Source organism: Xyrauchen texanus, chromosome 43 (assembly GCF_025860055.1).
Source record: "Xyrauchen texanus isolate HMW12.3.18 chromosome 43, RBS_HiC_50CHRs, whole genome shotgun sequence".
Lineage (NCBI taxonomy): Eukaryota > Metazoa > Chordata > Actinopteri > Cypriniformes > Catostomidae > Xyrauchen > Xyrauchen texanus.
Genome location: NC_068318.1, coordinates 31,012,147 through 31,033,610, shown reverse-complemented (window position 1 = coordinate 31,033,610; position 21,464 = coordinate 31,012,147). Strand labels below are relative to the sequence as shown.

The 21,464-nt window shown below is 39.2% G+C and overlaps 1 protein-coding gene across 2 annotated transcripts in view; it reads left to right on the top strand.

The window, feature by feature from the left end:
- Positions 1-488: 488 nt before the first annotated feature.
- LOC127636209 (zinc finger FYVE domain-containing protein 16-like) overlaps positions 489-21,464 on the top strand; it is a 35,268-nt gene continuing 14,292 nt past the window's right edge. Inside the window, exons 1-7 of one of the 2 annotated variants that reach the window (XM_052116641.1) lie at positions 489-615; positions 3,772-3,875; positions 5,649-7,633; positions 10,988-11,084; positions 15,306-15,482; positions 20,308-20,447; positions 20,534-20,756. In XM_052116641.1, the coding sequence (XP_051972601.1) occupies positions 3,806-3,875; positions 5,649-7,633; positions 10,988-11,084; positions 15,306-15,482; positions 20,308-20,447; positions 20,534-20,756 (2,692 nt within the window). In that variant the 5' untranslated portion in view covers positions 489-615; positions 3,772-3,805. The remainder of the gene's footprint in view (positions 616-3,771; positions 3,876-5,648; positions 7,634-10,987; positions 11,085-15,305; positions 15,483-20,307; positions 20,448-20,533; positions 20,757-21,464) is intronic. The other variant, XM_052116642.1, reaches the window with a different exon arrangement.

The following is a 21,464-nucleotide window of genomic DNA, read 5'->3' as shown; positions in this document are numbered from 1 at the left end:
CATTAATTGCCTATATCACTCGATTTATGGGCGTAATATTTGTTTGTTGAATAATCCTATAAAGTTTTTGTTTATGATCAAGCAATCATACAAATCACCTGAACGCCAGTGTCTGCATCTATTAATTGGGAGTTGGGCATTCCAAATTGGGGTGGAAAGGGGATAAGAAAAAAAAAGGTGCACAGCCCCTTTAAGAGAGCAGTGCGGCCCCTTTAAGAGAGCAGTGCGGTCCCTTTAAGAGAGCAGTGCGGCCCCTTTAAGAGAGTAGTGTGGCTCCTTTAAGAGAGCAGTGCGGCCCCTTTAAGAGAGCAGTGCGGCTCCTTTAAGAGAGCAGTGCGGCCCCTTTAAGAGAGTAGTGTGGCTCCTTTAAGAGAGCAGTGTGGCTCCTTTAAGAGAGCAGTGCGGCCCCTTTAAGAGAGTAGTGTGGCTCCTTTAAGAGAGCAGTGTGGCTCCTTTAAGAGAGCAGTGCGGCCCCTTTAAGAGAAGATGAAGAAGTCGCTTGCGCAGACAACTGTGGAATTTACTGAGGAAAAAGAAAACATTAGCTTGCTGCTCTAATATTTCACCGAAATACTGTCAACAAACGACATCGACTGAACTATGACGTATATTAAGGTAGCTCATGAAACGGAATAATGATATAATGGATATTCCATTTTCCTGCGGTTTATTTACGTGTTTGTGTGATTGGATGCTAGCGGCTAGCATGTAGCATATGGCTAAGGATAGCTGAAGAGCTAATAGAACTTTATTAAAATAATAAATAATTGTTAGTTTTTTTATTATTGTTGGACTGGCGATAAGAGAGTGTTATTATTGTATGTTGAAATGGTTTATATGGCTTATTTTTGAGAGCAAAATGCAAGTTAGCTAATATTGTACCCTTCAGCTCAGCTTTTTGTTATTATAGACAATATTATGACTAATATCCAGTACATAAACGTTGTGCAGTTTTTACAGATAAATCATTAGAAGGCCTTTCGAGACAAACGTTATATTGTAGCTCATGACAGATCTCTAATTAATATTAATATTAATATTATATAATATTATTTCTGTTAATTGTGTATGTATTAATGGTTCATTGTTTATACTGTTTTATTGTTTACCGTGTATCTTATGTACAGACTGTTAAATTGCACTGCAGACCTGTCACTCCACAGTATACATGTTTGTACTGTGTATATAGTCGGATTGACAAAAAAATACTACTTAATTGAAGAATCGAGAGTTATTTTAAAATGCCACTTCTGATGTGGGACGTAGAAAATGAATAACATTTGTCTATTCTTTTCTACATGTCTATCAAACCGCTTTGTTTCTTATTTGTATGTTAAAGGAATAGTTCAACCAAAAATGAAAATTCTCTCATTTACTCACCCTCATGCCATGACGTTCATGACTTACTTTCTTCTGCTGAAGACAAAGATTTTTAGAAGAATATTTCAGCTCTGTAGTTCAATACAAGGCAAGTCAATGGAGATCCAAACTTTGAAGCTCTTAACAGAACATAAAGGCAGCAGAAAAGCAATCTATAAGACTCCAGTGTTTTAATCCATGTCTTCTAAAGTGATCCAATCAGCTTGTGGTGTGAACAGACCAATATATAACTTTTTTTCAATTTAAATCTTGACATCAGCAGTTCCATTGGTGATCATAATTTCCAGCTCAATTACTCTTCCTAGCACCATATAGTGCTCTGCGCATGGGTCGTGTCTTGAAGGGATCCCTCTCGCATCAAGTTCGAGAACTTGCGCGTTCTGTTATGATGCTTTTGACTGTGCTTTTCCTGCTCACCTCTCAGAGTGTTAATGATGTATGTGTAACTATGTTCATCACTTGACTATGTTTATCAAAAGAACGACATATGAAGTGAAAAATCAGATCAATATGGCTACCAAAATAACAACAGCATGCTCATGAAGGGATCCCTTCTAGACACGACTCGAGCACTAGAAAGTGTTACAAGTTTGAAATCATGATCGTGCCTAGAGACTGCAATGGCAAGATGTACAGTGAAATTTGGTCTGTTCTCACCCAAAGACAATTGGATCGCTTCTGACGACATGGAATAAACTACTGTAGGCGTATGGATTACTTTTATGCTGCCTTTTATGTGCTTTTTGGACCTTCAAAATTCTGGTTTGCATTGAATGCACCAACAGAGCTGAAATATTCGTATCTTCGTTTGTGTTCAGCAAAGCAAAGAAAGTCTTTCACATCTGAGATGGCATGACAAGTATTTGGGGAAATGGCTAACCACTTCTTTCCTATTTTTCTTATTTAATGGCTGTCCAGTAGGGCTGCAACTAACAATTATTTTTATGAACGATTAATCTAAAGATTATTTTTGATTCATATTTGATTCAGCCATTATTGCAACGATTAATCATTAGCTCTAAATCGATTATTCCACTTGTGTCTTACTTAAAAGGTTGTATTAAATGTGCTTACTAACAATAAAGAGGACAAGTGTTTTTGTCTTGTTTAAAATTGTCTAGAAATCCTTAAAACAAGATACGTTTACTTGAGAAGCAACATATACGATATTTAGACTTGCTTTAAGAGAAAGTATCTTTAAATATACAGTAAGTGTATTTTATATATTAGTGTATTTTTCACTTGGTTATATTTCTGCGAGTGCAGTAAATACAAAATATACTTATATTAAAGATCTATTCTCTAAAAGCAAGTCTAAATATCTTATATGCTGATTTTCAGGTCAATGCATCTTTTTTTTAAATAATTTTTAGATATTTTAAAATATTTGTATTTTTAATATTATATTCAACATTCTGAAATATACATGTTTTTATTCTGCAGTATAGTTCCTAAAGTCAATGTACGTTGTTATAAATTATTTTTCGATATTTTTATTGGAAAACAAGCCAAAAGAAAACCAAATCAAAAACATATTTTGTTGTCGTGTATAATGGGGCGAAGACTTCACCTTTCTCACCTTCTGTTCACTTCAATCCATCTTTAACTCACAAAAAACAATCTCTCTCTTATTAATAAAGCTGCGTATTGCCAATTTTCTTCACGGTAAGAAATGCAGAGTGACACATGTATTATGATTCAATAAATCACGAGCAATCATGTTATAGTCTAGCTGCATTAAGCGTGTGCGCTCGAGGGACGAGCGTCCCGTGACAGAGTGTGCATCAGCCGGTGCAGTTTCAATCTCTCCCGCTTATATGGGACATTCACACGACTCATAGAAGAGGTGCTGACCGCACAGAGAAATGCCAGTTTCAGAGTTTGTAGTTATTTACATGATCTGCTTCTGTATTATTTGAACTTTAATTAAGCATTAAATATAACTGCATTAAAGATGTAATGCCGGGGTTTTTCCTTTAAAGAGCTCCGACTCCACTTATTCCACAGCGAGAGTGCTTCTGTATTTACTTATTTGGTATTAGTGTATAATTCCCTCATACTTTGCGATCTACAGCAGCTGAAGCTGTGAAAGTTTAGAGTGAATTTGTGATCTGTGTAATTCTTCTACTCAGTCAGGTGTGAACTGCAGTGCTCCTCACATGCATCATCATTAGAGTTTAATGTGATCTCATGTTACTTTAAATGAGATCAAATGACTATTCAACAACGAAAATTTTTATTGTCGACGTTGTCTATAACGGTGACTAATCATTTCAACCCTACTGTCCAAAATCACCAGCTGCCAAGGCTAATTCTTCTTAAAGACTTTTTAAATGTGATTGTAGGATGTAATTTGTGGTCCTGACCCAACTGCCCCAATTTCTCTTCTAGGAGTGAGTGAGGTGTTTCATACCCCTCCCTAAGGATGGACAGTTATTTTAAGGCTGCTGTGTGTGACCTGGACAAGCTGTTGGATGACTTTGAACTCAATGCAGGTTGGATTTATTTTATTTTTTTGGCTTACATTGAAAAAATTTTAAAACAGAGAATAGTTCAATGTTTCTATATTCATTTAATTTGACAATGTATGTACATTTAATATGTTTTAATGTCAGTTGCTTAATGTAGATTGTCTTAATTTACTTCTATATACAGTTGAAGTTAGAAGTTCACATACACCTTTACATACATTTAAACCAAGTTATTCACAATTCCTGACATTTAATCATAGAAAACATTCCTTGTCTTAGGTTGGTTAGGATCACTAATTTATTTTAAGAATGTGAAATGTCAATAATAGTAGAGAGAATTATTTATTCCAGCTTTTATTTCTTTCATCACATTCCCAGTGGGTCAGAAGTTCACATACACTTTGTTAGTATTTGGCAGCATTGTCTTTAAATTGTTTAACTTGGATCAAATGTTTTGGGTATCCTTCCACAAGCTTCTCTCAATAAGTTGCTGGAATTTCGGTCCATTCCTCCAGACAGAACTGGTGTAACTGTGTTGGGTTTGTAGGCCTCCTTGCTTACACACGCTTTTTCAGTTTTGCCCACAAATTTTCGGGTTGAGGTCAGGGCTTTGTGATGCCACTCCTGTACCTTGACTTTATTGTCCTTTAAACATGTTGCAGCAACTTTGGAGGTATGCTTGGGGTCATTGTCCATTTGGAAGACCCATTTGCACCGAGCTTTAAGTTCCTGGCTGATGTCAGTATCAACATCATTTTCATTCCTCATGATGCCATCTATTTTGTGAAGTGCACCAGTCCCTCCTGCAACAAAGCACCCCAACAACATGATGCTGCATGGATGGGATGGTGTTCTTCGGCCCGCAAGCCTCACCCTTTTTCCTCCAAACATAATGATGGTCATTATGGCCAAACAGTTCAATGTTTGTTTCATCAGACCAGAGAACATTTCTCCAAATATTAAGATCTTTGTCCCCATGTGCACTTGCAAACTGTAGTCTGGCATTTATTTGGCAGTTTTTGAGCAGTGGCTTCTTCCTTGCTGAGCAGTCTTTCAGTTTATGTTGATATAGGACTCACTCGTCTAACTGTTTCCTCCAGCATCTTCACAAGGTCCTTTGCTGCTGTTCTGGGATTGATTTGCACTTTTCACACTAAACTACGTTCATCTCTAGGAGACAGAATGCATCTCTTTCCTGAGCGGTACGATGGCTGCGTGGTCCCATGGTGTTTATACTTGCGTGCTTTTGTATGTACAGATGAACGTGGTACCTTCAGACCTTTGGAAATTGCTCCCAAGGATGAACCAGACTTGTGGAGGTGCACAATTGTTTTTCTGAGGTCTTTGCTGATTTCTTTTGATTTACACCTCCAATTCAGTACACCTCCAATTCAGTACACCTCCTATCAGCTAATTGTCTAAAGGCTTGACATAATTTTCTGGAATTTCCCAAGCTGCTTAAAGGCTTAGTGTATGTAAACTTCTGACCCACTGAAATTGTGATAGTCAATTAAAAGGGATACTAGCTGTCTGTAAACAAAGTTGATGTCCTAAACGACTTGCCAAAACTATAGTTTGCTCATTTTAAATCTGTGGATTGGTTAAAAAATGTGTTTTAATGACTTCAACCAAAGTGTATGTAAACTTCTGACTTCAACTGATTGCATAGAACTTATGATCTTGTGATGTACAGCATGACATATATGTTGATAGATAGATAGTTAGATTCATTTGTTGTGTTTAGGTATTTATAACTGTTGTATTTGTCTTTTTTTTTTTTTTTAACTTCGTTTTCAGAGGAGCTTGATAACAAGCCATCCACATTTGCAAGTCCTTCATGTCCGGACTCTGCACTTTTCACTGGTCATCATGTGGGCCTTCAGATCTTCAAACCAGAGCAACACACAGTCTCACAAATACTCCCAGATGTCAATGCACTGCACTATGGACTGACATCACAAAGTATCACCTTAAACCAAAAAGATTCTTACTCAAATGAAAGGCCGCTCACAGGCGTGGACCTCCTGTCCTCTGTTGACAGTAGAGGTCTCAAAATTTCTGCACCTCCTTGTCCAGACCGGTCTTTGAAACCTGTGTGTGACCTGGTGAATGATACGGGATCTGCTAAGCTCCAGCAGGCCGATAGTCATGAAGACTTTAAAGAGCTGGATGTTACTGAGACACAAGCTGATGAGGAACTTCTAGTGGACTTTGAGAGTCCAGTTGTATCTTTTCCAGGTGTTTCTGAGTCCAACTACGTTGAAATGAAAAGTTCCTTCAGTTTGCTCGATGTCATATTACCAGCAGCTTCAGACAAGATTACAGAACCTCAGTATGCTTCAAGTAACCTAACACATTTAGTAAGCATACATACAGACATCCAAAGTAGCATTCTTGAAGACTCAAACACCGATGACCCAAATAGTGCTCCATGTAGTCTAGAGAATGAGGAAGTTGTTAGTAATTCAGGTTCTCATGCTACAGACAGTGATATTTTGGTAACCAATGAAGATCATACTGTGTCATTCCAGTCTGACTCAATGGATACTCAACCTTCTGAAAATAACAATGTCAAAAATCTAGATGATTCGCCAGATAGTCCCTCTTTGGAGAAGGAACCTTCTCTGTCATGCTTGCCAATTGCCGTATCTACATGTGGGTCTCTTGTGGCATCTCTAGAACCTCAGGAGACAACTGTGCTTGAAACCAAAGATGAGTCTGAACCGGAAGAAACCTCAGCCATTCAGGAGCCTGAAGGGTTAATTCTTCCGTTAGAAGAGCCCGTAGCTCCATTTTCCCCCATTAGGCCTGATTCGTCACCTGAAGATGAACCCGAGCTGGTCCAGATCATGTCTAACTCTGAAGGGGCTTTGGCTGTCTCGGGTCATTACCCTAAAAGAAACTTTAAGCGGACCTTATCCCCAACAGAGAAAATCATTTGTAGAGATTCTTCTCCCTATTCAGAGAGCCCGAATTATTCATACGAGTTTGGAATTGCCCACGATTACCTTCATGAAAGTGACCAGACCGGGATGATGGTAACAGACGAAGAACTCGATGCCTTTTTAATGGGTCAAGGTGTGAAAATCAACTCCGACACAGCCACTGAAAAATTCGTTGATGAAGGTTTTACAGAATATAACGGAGATGTGGATGGAGACGCCTTTCTACATAGACACAGAGAATTGCAGAGCTGTAAAGTAGAGACGTTTGCTTCACCTGAGAGTGATGGTTCGCTTCAATATTTGGAGGAGAGTGAAGGCTCAAATATTTCTTCTTCTCAGGAAAATAGCCCGTTGAGAACAGACTCCACACAAACAGTTTGCCAGGAAAGCACATCCAACCCTGTTGCAATTCAGTCCGTTTGCTCCTCCAACCGAGAATCACATTATGGAGGTGCAAGACCAAAGCAGTCCAACCAAACCATACGACACAAAACCAGCCAAGCTGAAGCCGATGTGATTGGCCCAGAGACCGAGACCGTCTCTGAAGTTTCCACAGTGGTGCGGCCAACTCCCAACCAGGATGAGAATAACTCTAATCACCCTTCTTATCAGCAAAATGAGATCAATTATGGTATCGAAGAGCTCTCGGAACCTCCGCCTTACCCTGGAGAGATACTGGAGGATGGGGAGCCATCAGATCAGCCAGGACTGGAAGCAGATTGTTTGGGTTCAAAGCAGCCTCCATGGGTCCCAGATTCTGAAGCTCCCAACTGCATGAATTGTGAGCAAAAGTTTACCTTCACCAAGAGGAGACACCATTGCCGGGCATGTGGAAAAGTAAGTCTGTTTTAGTTTTTACTCTTGGTGTCAATAGTCAATGTTGCAGCTATAAGCCGTGAGAGGCTGTGCATAAAGGGATGTTTATCTCATTTAATGTGGTAAAGCATATCCTTAAATGGTTCGTTGTGTTTAACAAGTGTAATGTTCAATAAAACTTACATTTATCAATATTAGAAAACAACACAATAGAGTTATTCCACCAAGTAATATAATTAATTATCCTAACTGGTTGCTTGCAGTTGCCAATGTAAATATTTATTATTTTACATTTGGCTTTAATCATGGTTTATTGAATCAGATAAATCTGTTAATACTGCTAGGTGTCGAGGCCTACAGATTTCCCAATTTGATTCCAATTATCCATCCATCCATCTTCAACCACTTATCTGAAATCGGGTCGCTTCCCTATCGCGAGCCACATTAACCAGCTCTGACTGGGGGATCCTGAGGTGTTCCTACGCCAGTGTGGAGATGTAATCTCTCCACCTAGTCCTGGGTCTTCCCCGGACGTGCTGGACGTGGGGAGCTGCCCAGGCGGCATCCTTACCAGATGCCCAAACCACCTCAACTGGCTCCTTTTGACACAAAGGAGCAGCGGCTCTACTCCGAGCTCCTCACGGATGACTGAGTTCTTCACCCTATCTCTAAGGGAGAAGCCCACCACCCTTCTGAGGAAGCCCATTTCGGCCGCTTGTACCCACAACCTAGTTCTTTCGGTCATGACCCAGCCTTCATGACCATAGGTGAGGGTAGGAACGAAAATTGACCGGTAGATCGAGAGCTTTGCCTTTCGGCTCAGCTCACTTTCCTGACAACGGTGCGATAGAGCGAGTGCAATACCGCCCCCGCTGCCCCGTTTCACCGGCCAACCTCCCGCTCCATTGTCCCCTCATTCGTGAACAAGACCCCGAGGTACTTCGAACTGCTTCACTTGGGGCAATACCTCCTTCCCTACCTGGAGTACGCACTCCATCGGTTTCCTGCTGATTCCAATTAATTTGGGTATATTTCAATTATAGGCCTATTGTTCATTTTCCTTGCATATGAAAGCAATTTTCTCAATTTCGATAAAACAACAAAATACTAAAAATCTAATTTGAGGAAAGAAACATTGTTTCAAGTACTCGGGTAATTATTCTAAACAAGTAAACTATTAAGAACAAAAACAAACCACAAGCAATAGAAGGAAAAAATACTATAAAAATGTTACACAGAAAACAACTTAAATCTCTAATATTCTATTCTTCGATTTTAATAAATTAAAACGTCTTAAAGCTAGGAAAGTTATCCAACCAAGAGCAGCGAGTGGTTTTCTTGTTGTTCTTTTATTTATATTGTTTATACAATTGTTTACGTTAATACCTCACTTAAACTTTTAGAGTCCATTTTACCATTTAGGTGTGCATCCGCATTACCACAACTTCGCTGGCGCTTTCATCAGATCACACATGCACAAAGTGATTGATATAAAAAGTGCTTTTTTTCCAATTCCCAATGTACACACCAAGTCCTCGTGATGGCGTAGTGATTCGCCTCAGTCCGGGTGGCAGAGGACGGATCCCATCTGCCTCCGCGTCTGAGACGGTCTACTCGCACATCTTATCACGTGGCTCGCTGGGCGTGCCACCGTGGAGGCACAGCGCATGTGGAGGCTTCACGCCACCCACCGCTCAACCACGCCTAACCCCATCGAGAGCGAACCACCTTACAGCGACCACTAGGAGGTTACCCTATTTAGATTAAAAGTCTCTCATAATTTTCTGACCCTCATGCCATCCCAGAACACATCTGAAGAAAACAAATAGCTCAGTAGGTCCTTAAAATGCAAGTGGATGTTGATCAGACCTTTTGAAACATCATCCATGTGACTCCAGTGTTTGAACTAATTTCCTCTAAAGCGAAACGATCACTTTTGGTGCTAAAAAGATAAATATTTATGTACTTTTTAACTATAAATCTTCGCTTCCAGTCAGCAGCAGTATGCGTGTTCATGAGAGCACAGAGTTCATGCAGTCTCTCTTGTGACGCATTCGCGTTGGCATGTTACGGATGTAATCTCAGGTTTATCTCTCGGTTGAGAGAAACCAACGAAGCATCTGTACAGCATTCTCTCTACTTGTAAACAGTGCTGCTCTTTTGGGTGTGTCGCAAGTGCATCAGTTCTTGTGTGAACATGCCAACGTGATTGCGTCACACGTGCTTACTGCTGCTGACCGGAAGTGATCATTTATAGTTATAAAGTACCTAAATGTAGATATTTTTCACACCAAAATTGACCGTTTAACTTTAGAAGACATTCATGTAACCGTTGGAGTTGTATGGATGACATTGATGCTGACTGTCTGTTCTTTTTGAGCTTGAAATGTCGGATCACCATCCGCTTGCATTTTAAGGACCTTCTGAGCTGAGACGTTTTTCTTCAAATGTGTTCTAGTGATGAAAGAAAGTCATATACATCTGGGATGGCATGAGGGTGAGTAAATAATGAGAGCAATTTCATTTTTGAGTGAAATGGCTCTCTGGAATACTTGGTTCAAATTCATCAATCGTGGCATTCTGTGGTCTGATGTTGTAGGATAATGACTGCTAAACTGTATAATTGACTATTGTCTCAGTAGTTTCATGTCTGTCGTATTACTCTGCAATCTCTCTTCGCATAATGAAATAATTTCAAATCTATAAGGTAATATTTAATGTATATAAATTTGCCATGTTATAATATACTGATTGTGGGATTTTTGTTGTAAAATAATCCCCTTAAGGGTGGTACAGTTGGGCTATACATTATCCTTTTTTAGGAGGTTATTTTTGTAATTTGTTCCAGATCATTTCAGTTCTGAAAGTGACTTTGTATAGTAGTTGGGCCTGTCCTGACTTTTGGAGGTGAATGGAAAATAACCGCAGTGTGAATCAATGAATTAACATGCAGTCAGCTGTGTTGATTTTGAAGCAAAGGTCTATGACGCAATCCTCCTTTCCTATTTTCATCCATTTACAGTATAACAGAAGGAAAGCCTTAAACCTGTAGTCCTCTACCTGATACAGCAAAGGTATTAATTTGGTCTGTTGGTGTGAGGTCTCTTTGTTTTCATTACGTAAGTGTGTAGTTTATTCTGCTCTGGGGATGCTAAATATAGAGATGGATTTGCTGGGTCAGCAGGGTGTATTTTTATTGCACATATAGTTTCCCGCTTGAATTGCTGCACCGAATTGCTCTTCTCAAGACATATTGGGCCTATAAATTAAATGGGCTAAAGGACACTAGAGTTATCTCCAGGTTTAAGCCTGATTTCAGAGATGAAGTACTGCGTTTACTCCGTGTATGAGTGCTTAATGTGGTCTGGTTTGCAGGTGTACTGTGCAGGCTGCTGTAACCGTAAATGCAGACTGAAATATCTGGAGAAAGAGGCCAGAGTTTGTGTCATCTGTCATATTACCATACAGAGAGGTGAGTGCTAAACCACTTTAATGTAGTACAGTGCTCCAGACTAACATTTGAGAGGGGCTGCACTTGTGCCACCAAGTTCTTCAGCTATAGAATGAAAAATATAAGAACAAAAATTACTGATAATTGGTGATATTATTATTGTATTGCACAAATAAGTACAATTACCAATAATATTTCCTATATTGTCCCATTGAAATGCCCACTTAACAGTAAAGCATTGATTTTGAGTTGGGATGCTGATGTAAATTTACTGCTATTAACAACAGTAGTCTGTAAAACGTTAGCACCTTGTTTATATTGGGCTAAATTAAAATGATGTGACAGTGGGAATGAGTTAGGACAGTGTCCTTCCATCAGGCTCTTACTGATCAAAATACTGTCATCTGAAGACAGGCAAAGCCAGACTAGACTATTTATTTGCCTTTTATATGAACTTTACCATATAGTTCCACCAGACTATCCATAGGTTTAAATGTGGTATTTGCAATAAGACCATGGTAATCAAAGGTTAAGGTAAAACCATGCGTGGCTCCTCACTACCATGGGTAAATGTACAGTATGCATGCTTTCTTTCAACAATATATGGCATTTGTCTTAACCAAAATGCTGTTTATGATTATCTGCGCTACAATCTGCGAGTAAACGCTCGCACTGCGCTCGCACTGCTGTGTTTCGCTGTTTCGTTCTGCTTTTTGAGTGGTTGCTGTTTTATCTTTCTCCTACCCAACAGAGTACAACGGTGCATCAACAGTACTTTGAATTCGCACTAGTGCGACCTCTTATGAAATTTAGGTTTGTAAAATGTAGAATTTTCCTTCTTGGGTGAAATATCCCATTTAAACTTGATTCTCTCTATTCTCAAGTTTCGTTTTTTTCGTAATGATTATTTTTAGAGTAGCCTTAATGGAAGGTGACATGGATGTCCTTGGATGTGACGTGCTGTTATCGTGAATTAAGGCTCATGGACCACTCGTGCACCTTCTGAAAGGAAGCTACTGAGATGAAGTCCTTGACCCTTGTTTTTCATTTGGTGCCAACTTTTTCAGATTAAACATCTGAAGCACTTTTATTTTTCAAGGGCTGATTTGGTGAAGAAGATCAAGGTTTTGTGTTTTTTATTTTTTTCCTGGATGGTCTATAAAAAGAGGTTGGCTCACGGTGTGTGTGGCCGAGCAAGCGGTTTCATTTGCACATTTAAAAAGGACATTCATCACAAAGCAGCGTGTCAGAGCTGCGAGTCACCAGCCTGCTCTCGTAGGGTTTGGTGCAGGACTGGGTGGAGCCAGGGCACTGGAACATGTCCTTGAGTGTTTGTGTGTGTGTGTGTGTGTGTGTGTGTGTGTGTGGTAAAGGACCCACCTGGTGCAGTGTTCGTGATACACTCTCTCACTCACTCCCTGTTTGAGGAATAGAGTTGGACACATAAACACACACACACAGCTCCTGCTTCATCACGCATTTGAAGAGACGAGGGTTTCGTCACCTCCTCAGCCCGGGGCAGCCATTTAACATGACCTTGTCTGTGTCTTCGATGGACAGAGCTTCTACTAGTAATTCAGTTGGAGACAGATATATACGTGTGACTGAATCCCGGTTCAGGCCAGAAGAGAACCGGGCCGCCCCCCGTCCGGAATGAGAGATGCTCAAGTGCTCCCTCTTCGTCACTTGCAGGCTCACTCTCTCGTGTGTCAGCATGGGCGACTCTTCATCCTTTGCTCGGCATGTACTGACACGGTACTAGGAGACGAACGTGAAACCTGTGATGAAGCTGAAAGGGAATTTGGGTTGAAGTTAATTTGGGATGAGGTAAGTTTAGGACATCACAGAACCAAAGAGAAATCTCTTGACTTAAAGGGATAGTACACCCAAAAAGGACAATTCTGTCATTGTTTACTCGTATTGTTACAAACGTACTTTCTTCCGTGGAATGCAGAAGACGATTATAGGCAGAATGAAAGCTTCAGTCACCATTTAATTTCATTGTATCGTTTTTTCTCTCCATACAATGAAAGTGAATGGTGACTGAGGCTGAGCTATCTCTTTAAAGTGTATTTGTACATTTTGGAGCTTTATGCGAACTACTTTTTAATGTTTTATTATTAATTCTAACTGTAGTTTGACCGATTAATCTGCGCTCATTTTTGCTTTTGGACAGGTGTGTGTGTGTGTGTGTGTGTGTGTGTGTGTGTGTGTGTGTGTGTGTGTGTGTGTGTGTGTGTGTGTGTGTGTGTGTGTGTGTGTGTGTGTGTGTGTGTGTGTGTGTGTGTGTGTGTGTGTGTGTGTGTGTGTGTGTGTGTGTTCTTTACAAAGTCAAGGAGGGAAACTATTTACCTTTCGGATTTTGTTATGTTGAAGTTATAAACATGAGCGCTCCGAAGTAGAGGCCAGCGTTATTTCAGATTTTCGAATTAATCGCTAGTTGCGATTTGACTTGAGTTTCATTAATTTCGCTGGGCAAAGGCTTTGAAGAAGGTAACAGTCATACCGTGGTTTCTATCGCCATGGAAAGTGATACAAAATTTCAGCGCTATTTTACATTGAGTGGAAAGTTTTCATTCAAATTATAGATATCAAATCTATCGGCCGATTAATCGGCTATTGGCCCATTTCCCCACCTTCATTATCAAAAAGTTTGTTGTTAAGTATCAGTTTATTTAATGGAGTGTTCTTTGGTTCATTTTGAATGTAACTGTTTTTATTTGCATTATTCGAAGTGTTACATTTTGCTTCAGTTTGGATATGTATATCTATATGTAGTCGGTTATCGGTTTATCATATCGGCAAAATCCACTATCGATTGACCTCAACTTCTAACTTTTCTGCAGCATCTTTAAGCTGTTTTAGTGGTATTCGTCTTTGAGGCAGGTCATATTTGCAGTATAGTGAAGTACATTTTGCTTTTGCATTTACTTGACTTCACAGTTTTCTTCTGCCTTAGTGTATTTGTCATTGGAGTCATTTTCACAGTGAGCTTGCATATGTAGGGTTTTGTGCGTAGAGCTGACATGTTTGCATTGTCAGATGCATTGCCAATGCAATCAGGTCGATGAGCGTCTATGAATGTTAATCAACATAATGCACTGCAAGCCTTACACAGTACTAGAGGAGTTATCAGCACAAGAAGCTGCGGCTTGTACTGGACATCCTGTTTCTTCGGTTCAGTTTGATGACAGATTACCCTTCAGTTTATGAACAATTCTCTGTGATTGTAATCTCAATGGTTTATTCCACTAGCCTCAATCACTACAGCTGCCACAATTAAGGCTGAAGATTGTAACTTTTTTTTAATATGCAGTGACAACTATACAGTCCAAAGTATACTTTTCCGAGTGACGCAAATTTCGTCATCAGCACAGTGCGCCCGGATTTTTGGAAAGCTGGTTGAAAACAGTGTTTAATGTTGCAATTCCATTTGGTGGTGTTAGTGGAAATGACACGCCTTTTAACTAATTGTGAAAAGTGTCAATTATTGCATTTAGGTTTTTTTTTTTGCAGTGGTTGTGCATTGTAACCAGTCACATGTCCATTGCTCGCTTAGTTTATAATTGATATAAGATGGCATATAGGGTTAATTACATTTTATGTTGTCTTAATGGTGTTGAAAACTTATAAACGGCCACTTTCTCTGTTTTTCTTTCTCTCATTCTCTCTCTTAAACCCAAAGAATACTTCAGTCAGACGCGAGCGCTAGGCGTCTGCGTACAGGACGCATGACGCAAATTTCGTCATCAGCAGAGTGCTCGAGCACTGAACACATGCGGCCTGATTTGTCTAACTGTGCATACTTTCAAAACACAGTATCTGCACACACCTGGAATTATTTGTAGTAGTTAGTGGGTCCACTAGGTGGCAACACGCACAGTTGAGCCATTGCTGTCTCAAAGAAACGCTGTAAGATGAAATCGCAGCTAAACAACACGAGACAAAGGTGGAAGCAACAACAGTGGATGTGCACGTCAAGAGCGCGTATGTGAGGTGGTCCAGAGCTACCTGCATTTGTATATCTTGAGTCTGTTGGAATACGAAGACATCTTAATGGGTATGCACCAATCGCCTGTTTATGCGCACACTGTCAAATGAAGTATACTTTGAAAGTCTAGCGTTCGACTGTAAGCAGACGCTTAAGTGTTCGCATCAAAACCAAAGTATACTTTGGGTTTTAGTATGATAACACAAAAAAAAAAACATAATTGCTGATGATTTTTTTGTGCTTGTGTGCAGCTCAAGCCCATGAGAGAATGATGAGCCCTACTGGGCCCAGTCCCAATCCTAACATCCCATCAGAGTACTGCTCCACCATACCGCCCATGCAGCAGGCCCGTGCCGACGGCACCCTCAACTCTCCCCCACCCACCGTCATGGTCCCCGTGTCTGTCCTCAAGCACCCCAGTAATGACGGTACGCACTTCGAGTTATAGGACAGTCCCAATTACCTCTACTAACTCTATATAGTTCACCCAAAAATGAAAATTCTCTCATCGTTTACAAAAGGGCGACTTTTGTCATCCCAGATGTGAATGACTTTCTCAGCTCTTTTTGTTCATACAATGCAAGTGAATGGTGGCCAAAGTTTTGAAGCTCCAATCTTCGTGCATACTGCCCCTACTGGGCAGGGAGAAGAATTTCAAGCAAAAAAAGGACTTAAGTATTGCTCTGTTTCTCACCCACACCTTATTGATTCTAAAGATTATGGATTACTTTTATGATGCCTTAATGTGCTTTTTGGAGTTTTTAAAATGTTGCACCCACTCACTTGCATTGTGTGTACTTACAGAGCTGAAATATTCTTCTAAAAATCATAATTTGTGTTCTGCAGAAGAAGAAAGTCATACAAATCTGGGATGGTAAATGATGGGAGTAAATGATGAGAAAAATGTCATTTGTGGGTGAACTATTCCTTTAATAGTCTTCATAATTAGTTCATGAATGAAACTGGCTGCATACCGTCCATACTGTGTATAGTATGCAATATTACGACTAGTGTCTCCCAAATAATAGTATGTTGAAAATAGTATGTCAAAGGTGCCTGGATGGTATGCTATTTGCGGTGGATTTCTGAAGTGTGCCAATACAACAACATATAACTCACAACCCCTAGCACTATCAAAGAGGAATTTGAGTCTTCATAAATGTTTCTGTTACGACAGCTGTAGAAAAATGGTGACATTTGTGAGCACAAAACAGTGGACATACAGGTTTACATTAAAAAAACAATGAAAAATCAGTGCAGACGGATGCAAAAACATGTTTGGGGTGTGAGTCAGCCATTTGTAGTTTGATTTCCCAGAAAAGTGTTAACACTGGTGCTATCGAAACGTTTGTTTTTATTTGCACCACCCAACAAAAGCTACATTGACTCAACCAAGTGCACCCTATGTATTATGGGTGTAAATCACCAGTTTATCACGATACGATCTTGTATTGATTCTCTAAGCCAGCGATCCAATGTTTGGTGATACCTCAATGTCTGACATGATACGATTACAATTCGATTAGATTTTGGGGGGCCTGCGACTGATATTACGTTATTATATGTATTATGATTTTACACAGTCAATTACTTTTTTAATCTTAAAAATGCAACCAAAATATAATTAGAATATTTTATTGAGCTCTCTGAAAAATGCAAATAGTGTCAAAATTGGGACAAAAAATATATAATATAGAAAAATAATTAATGTAAAAAAATAAAAGTGATCAATTGTTTGATGGCAGCTCATTGGCTTGTGGAATGAGGGAAGCACTACAGACAATTTGTCATCTATACATCAGTCAAGCATGACAGGAGAGTTTGTGCTAACCCTGTTGACGCGTGCGCACACAGATAGAGCAGAGTGCAACTTCTGTCACTCTGCACATCCATGTCCCACATGAGAAACATATTTAGCGCTTATAAAATGGGATGAATATAATAAGAATGCTGCATCGCGTGACGGAAATGTGTATGGATGTGGTTGGAATTAGAGCGTTAAAATAAAGGTGCATCTAAAAAATAAAAACATACATCAATCTATAAGTGTCGTATCGATGACATCGCATCATTGGTTAATTGATCGATGCAGCGATCCAGATCGATGGATCGTTACACCCCTACTAAGTATATACTTTTATGACATGGTATAGATAGTATGTCCCAAAACATTTACACTGCCTTAGTACAGACTCAAATTACATACTTAAGTTTTATGACCAACTATAGATTGGATGTCCCTATTCTAGCATACTGTCTTAGTACACACTCAAAGTAAATACTTTAATAATGTAGTATAGATGGTATGTCCTAATACTGCCATACTGTCTTATTGTACACTCCAAGTATATACTTAAATGTTATGACAAACTATAGATGGGATGTCCCTACTGTCTTATTAGACACTCAACGTATGTACTTTATGACATAGTATAGAAAGTATGTACCAATACTTTCACACTGTTTTTGTGTACACTGCAAGTATATACTTAGGATAGCTAGTCTGTCCTAATACTGGTGCAATGTCTTAGTATGCACTCAAAGTATATATTTTTATGACATATGGATAGTATGTCCCAATACTGACACAATGACTAGGCAGGGGCGGATCTAGACATTTTTCCATGGGGTGGCATAAAGACTATTAGGGGTGGCAATGCCAAAGCAAGTGCCCATGCCTAATTCTTATGGATTAAGGTACCAATCTCTATTAAGTCTTTATTAAAAACATTTAAAAAAAAATTCTAAACGTTCCTTAGCTTGACATATAGAACTGACAGTCTGAACTAAAAGTCACCTTATGCAGGCCAAATTGTTTTATTTTTATAGAGTGCATGCATATCCCATGCTATTCTGTTTATAAAGTCCTGTAGGCCTGTCACCTTTATAACAGCTGGAATAAGCCATATGAAAGCGAACATTAACGCAAAGTTAGGCCTAATAAAATAAAAACTGTATGACAATTGTACTGTGGGGGCAGTTCTGTGAAACTCATGAATATTAATTATGCTATGCACAGTAAAATATTCTTTTAAATTACCTGTTCTGAAAAACAGGATAAATATGAATGTGTATATATATATATATATATATATATTTATTTAGCATCATATAGTAATTTCATCTCTGCAACTGCCACGATCAGTCTTGGGATTTTATTATTCAGTAGATGAACACATAGATGAGCACTTTAAGAACATGACTGACTGGTCTGGAAGTGACTTTTTACCTCTAGTTTTTAGAGGTTCCGGTTTCTGATTTGCCCTAGGGGTTGCATAGACTAGTTTACTACATCTAAGCTAGGCGTTGCTTGTAGTCGACTAGTCGCTCTCCACAAGATTTATAAAAGGTGTCTGTAGGAAATACAGCAGATGTGAAGCCCAGTGTCTCTGCACTGAAAAGGTGCAGTGGCTCAAATTTAAGAAGTGATGTTCTGCCTGACTCACACACAGAATGCACTTCAGAACTGAAGTTTGTTTACTGTCACTCTGCTCAACAATGCAATGTATCAACAACAATCTTACTTAAAATGGAGTGCAATGACCTCCCCCTTGCACGCTGGATCCCGTTGCCGTGCGTAAGCATATGGTAAAGCGGCTGCAAGAGGAGAGGGAGCTGCCTGTAGTTACAGGTATTCCAGGCTAAACTAAATATGTTCAGTTTAGACACTTATGTTAACTATTAGATACTGTACAGCTTAATGTATGCATACTTACTGTTGCACACTTTTAATAAAATGGTGTTTACGATGAGATAACGTAATGGTTGATGTATTTTTTTCCATACGATACGTTCAATATACAAAAATGCGTTTATATTTTTCCCCTCAGTTGTCAAACTATTACGCACGTTTCCATGGCAACCACAGTCTAGCTGGCTATCGGATGCCTGATGACATTTTTAGTATGTTTTATTTTGTTTGAAATACATATAACTTTAAAATATAATAAACCAAGATTGCATCTGTACATCAGAGATGTGGAACACATTTAGCTTTTCTAGAATTTACTCTGAATAGTACCAAAAACAAAAGACATCCAGTGGACGGAAATATCTTGTTGATGAGATAGGTCAACTGACACTAGCCAGACTGGTTCAAACTAACAAAGTCTACGCTAACTCAGATAACCGCTCTGTACACTTGTGATGAGAAGAATATCATCTTCTCACGCACCTTACGGTCTAGCTGATCTCACAAAAGCTCAATGGGGTTAAGATCCGTAACACTCTTTTCCAATTATCTGTTGTCCAATGTCTGTGTTTCTTTGCCCACTCGAACCTTTCGGGTTTCTTTTTGATTTTCTGTTTCAAAAATGGCTTTTTCTTTGCAATTCTGCCCTTAAGGGTTTCTGCCCTTAAGGGTCTTCTCTTTACTGTTGCACATGAAACTGGTGTTGAGCGGGTAGAATTCAATGAAGCTGTCAGCGGAGGACATGTGAGGCGTCTATTTCTCAAACTAGAGACTCTGATGTACTTATCCTCTTGTTTAGTTGCACATCTGGTCTTCCACATCTCTTTCTGTTCTTGTTAGAGACAGTTGTCTATGTCTTTGAAGACTGTAGTTACACCTTCATATGAAATCTGCAGTTTTTTTGGCAATTTCAAGCATTTTATCGCCTTCATTCCTCAAAACAATGATTGACTGATGAGTTTCTAGAGAAAACTGTTTCTTTTCTTGCCATTTTTGACCTAATATTGACCTTCAGACATGCCAGTCTATTGATACTGTGACAACTCAAAAACAAACACAATGTTCAGCATCATTTAAAGAACCGAATATCTTTCAGTTGTGTTTGATATAATGGCGAGTGACTTTCTAGTCCCAAATGATCAATTTATCATGATTACTCAAGGATAATGTGTTGGACTGATGCTGCTGTCTAGATTTGATCAAAAATGACTTTTTTTTTTTTTTTTCAAATAGTGATGATGCAGTTTTACATCAGTAATGTTCTGACTATATGGTGATCAGTGAATTAAAGTACCAATTTCCTCCCGAAACAGTGTGTGTGTGTGTGTGTGTGTGTGTGTGTGTGTGTGTGTGTGTGTGTGTGTGTGTGTGTGTAATATATATTACACACATACACTAAATAGAAGTAATGGATACCATCACCAGTAAGAACTTTTAAGTGTGTAATAGAAATATGTGAATAAGAATGCAGCCCATGTCTATTAATATCTCTTTAGCACACCTGAGGAAGTCACTTTATCTTGATGAAGCTGCTGTTTGTGTTTCTGTATTATTTCTCATAGGTTTTCCACGCGAACAGAAGCACGTGTGGTTTGCTGACGGTATTCTGCCAAACGGTGAGGTTGCTGACACCACAAAACTCTCTGTACAGACCAGAAGATCCTCTCAAGAGTTGAGTCCAGTGACACCAGACCCACCGGAGGTGAGACCGATTAATCCTCTTCACTGATCAGCTCGAGGTAACTGATAAAGACTGTTGAAGTCATTCATTGATTTGTTGCCTTTCAGACTGATGGTAAATTACCTGGTGAGAGCGGTGAGGGTGTTCAGGGTGCTGGGGTCAGTTCCAACAGTCCTGCTGAGTTGAGCCGCCTGCCCGTCAGCGGCCCGTGGGACTACGCCCTGCTCTGTGGGGTAGGTAGCTGTGTGGAGCGAGGGGTCAGTCTGGTGCCTGAAGATGATGAAGGTCTTCCGCCGCTGCTCATTACCACGGGAGAGGAGGAAGTTGGGGGTAAGGACATTTAAATGGATAGTCATGTACTCATCCTCATGTCACCATACAACAAATAACATCATATGGAGGAAGTCATACAGGTTTGGAACAACATGAGTTGGTAATTGATGACAGAATTTTAAAGATTGTAAGTGTAATTAATCCTAAATGCATACTAAATGAAACCAAACCATTTTTGGGGGGCATACTTTAATGTTTTGTTAATCAAAATACTGTTTATCTGTAACTACACATTTTCACAAACATCTAGCTGGATGCTAATTTTGCAAGAACTCAGTCGGATTTTGCCACAATGTTTTTTATTATTCAGAACGATAACTGAGTCTTTTTAAATGGTTAATTTAACCCCCATAGGGTGTTGAAAAATGACACACCCTTTTGATATTCACTGCCATTTTTGACCGGATGGGTCAGACCCCTTTTTCTTTATTTTTTTTAAAATGATAAGGATACCATTTCTTCCCTGAAGTAAGAACAATAACATTATGCATTTCTTTTTGATTTCATGCTATTTTGATCTTATTTACATGTACATTTCTTAATTTTACTAGTTATTTGCATATACAAATAATCACATTTTTGCAAAAAATAAATACAAAAATTCAGAACCTACACTTCTATAAATTGAAACGTGAATAAAATATGAGAATGTGACATAAATTGGAGGTAGATTGCTGCCATCTGGTGAACAAAATATAAATGACA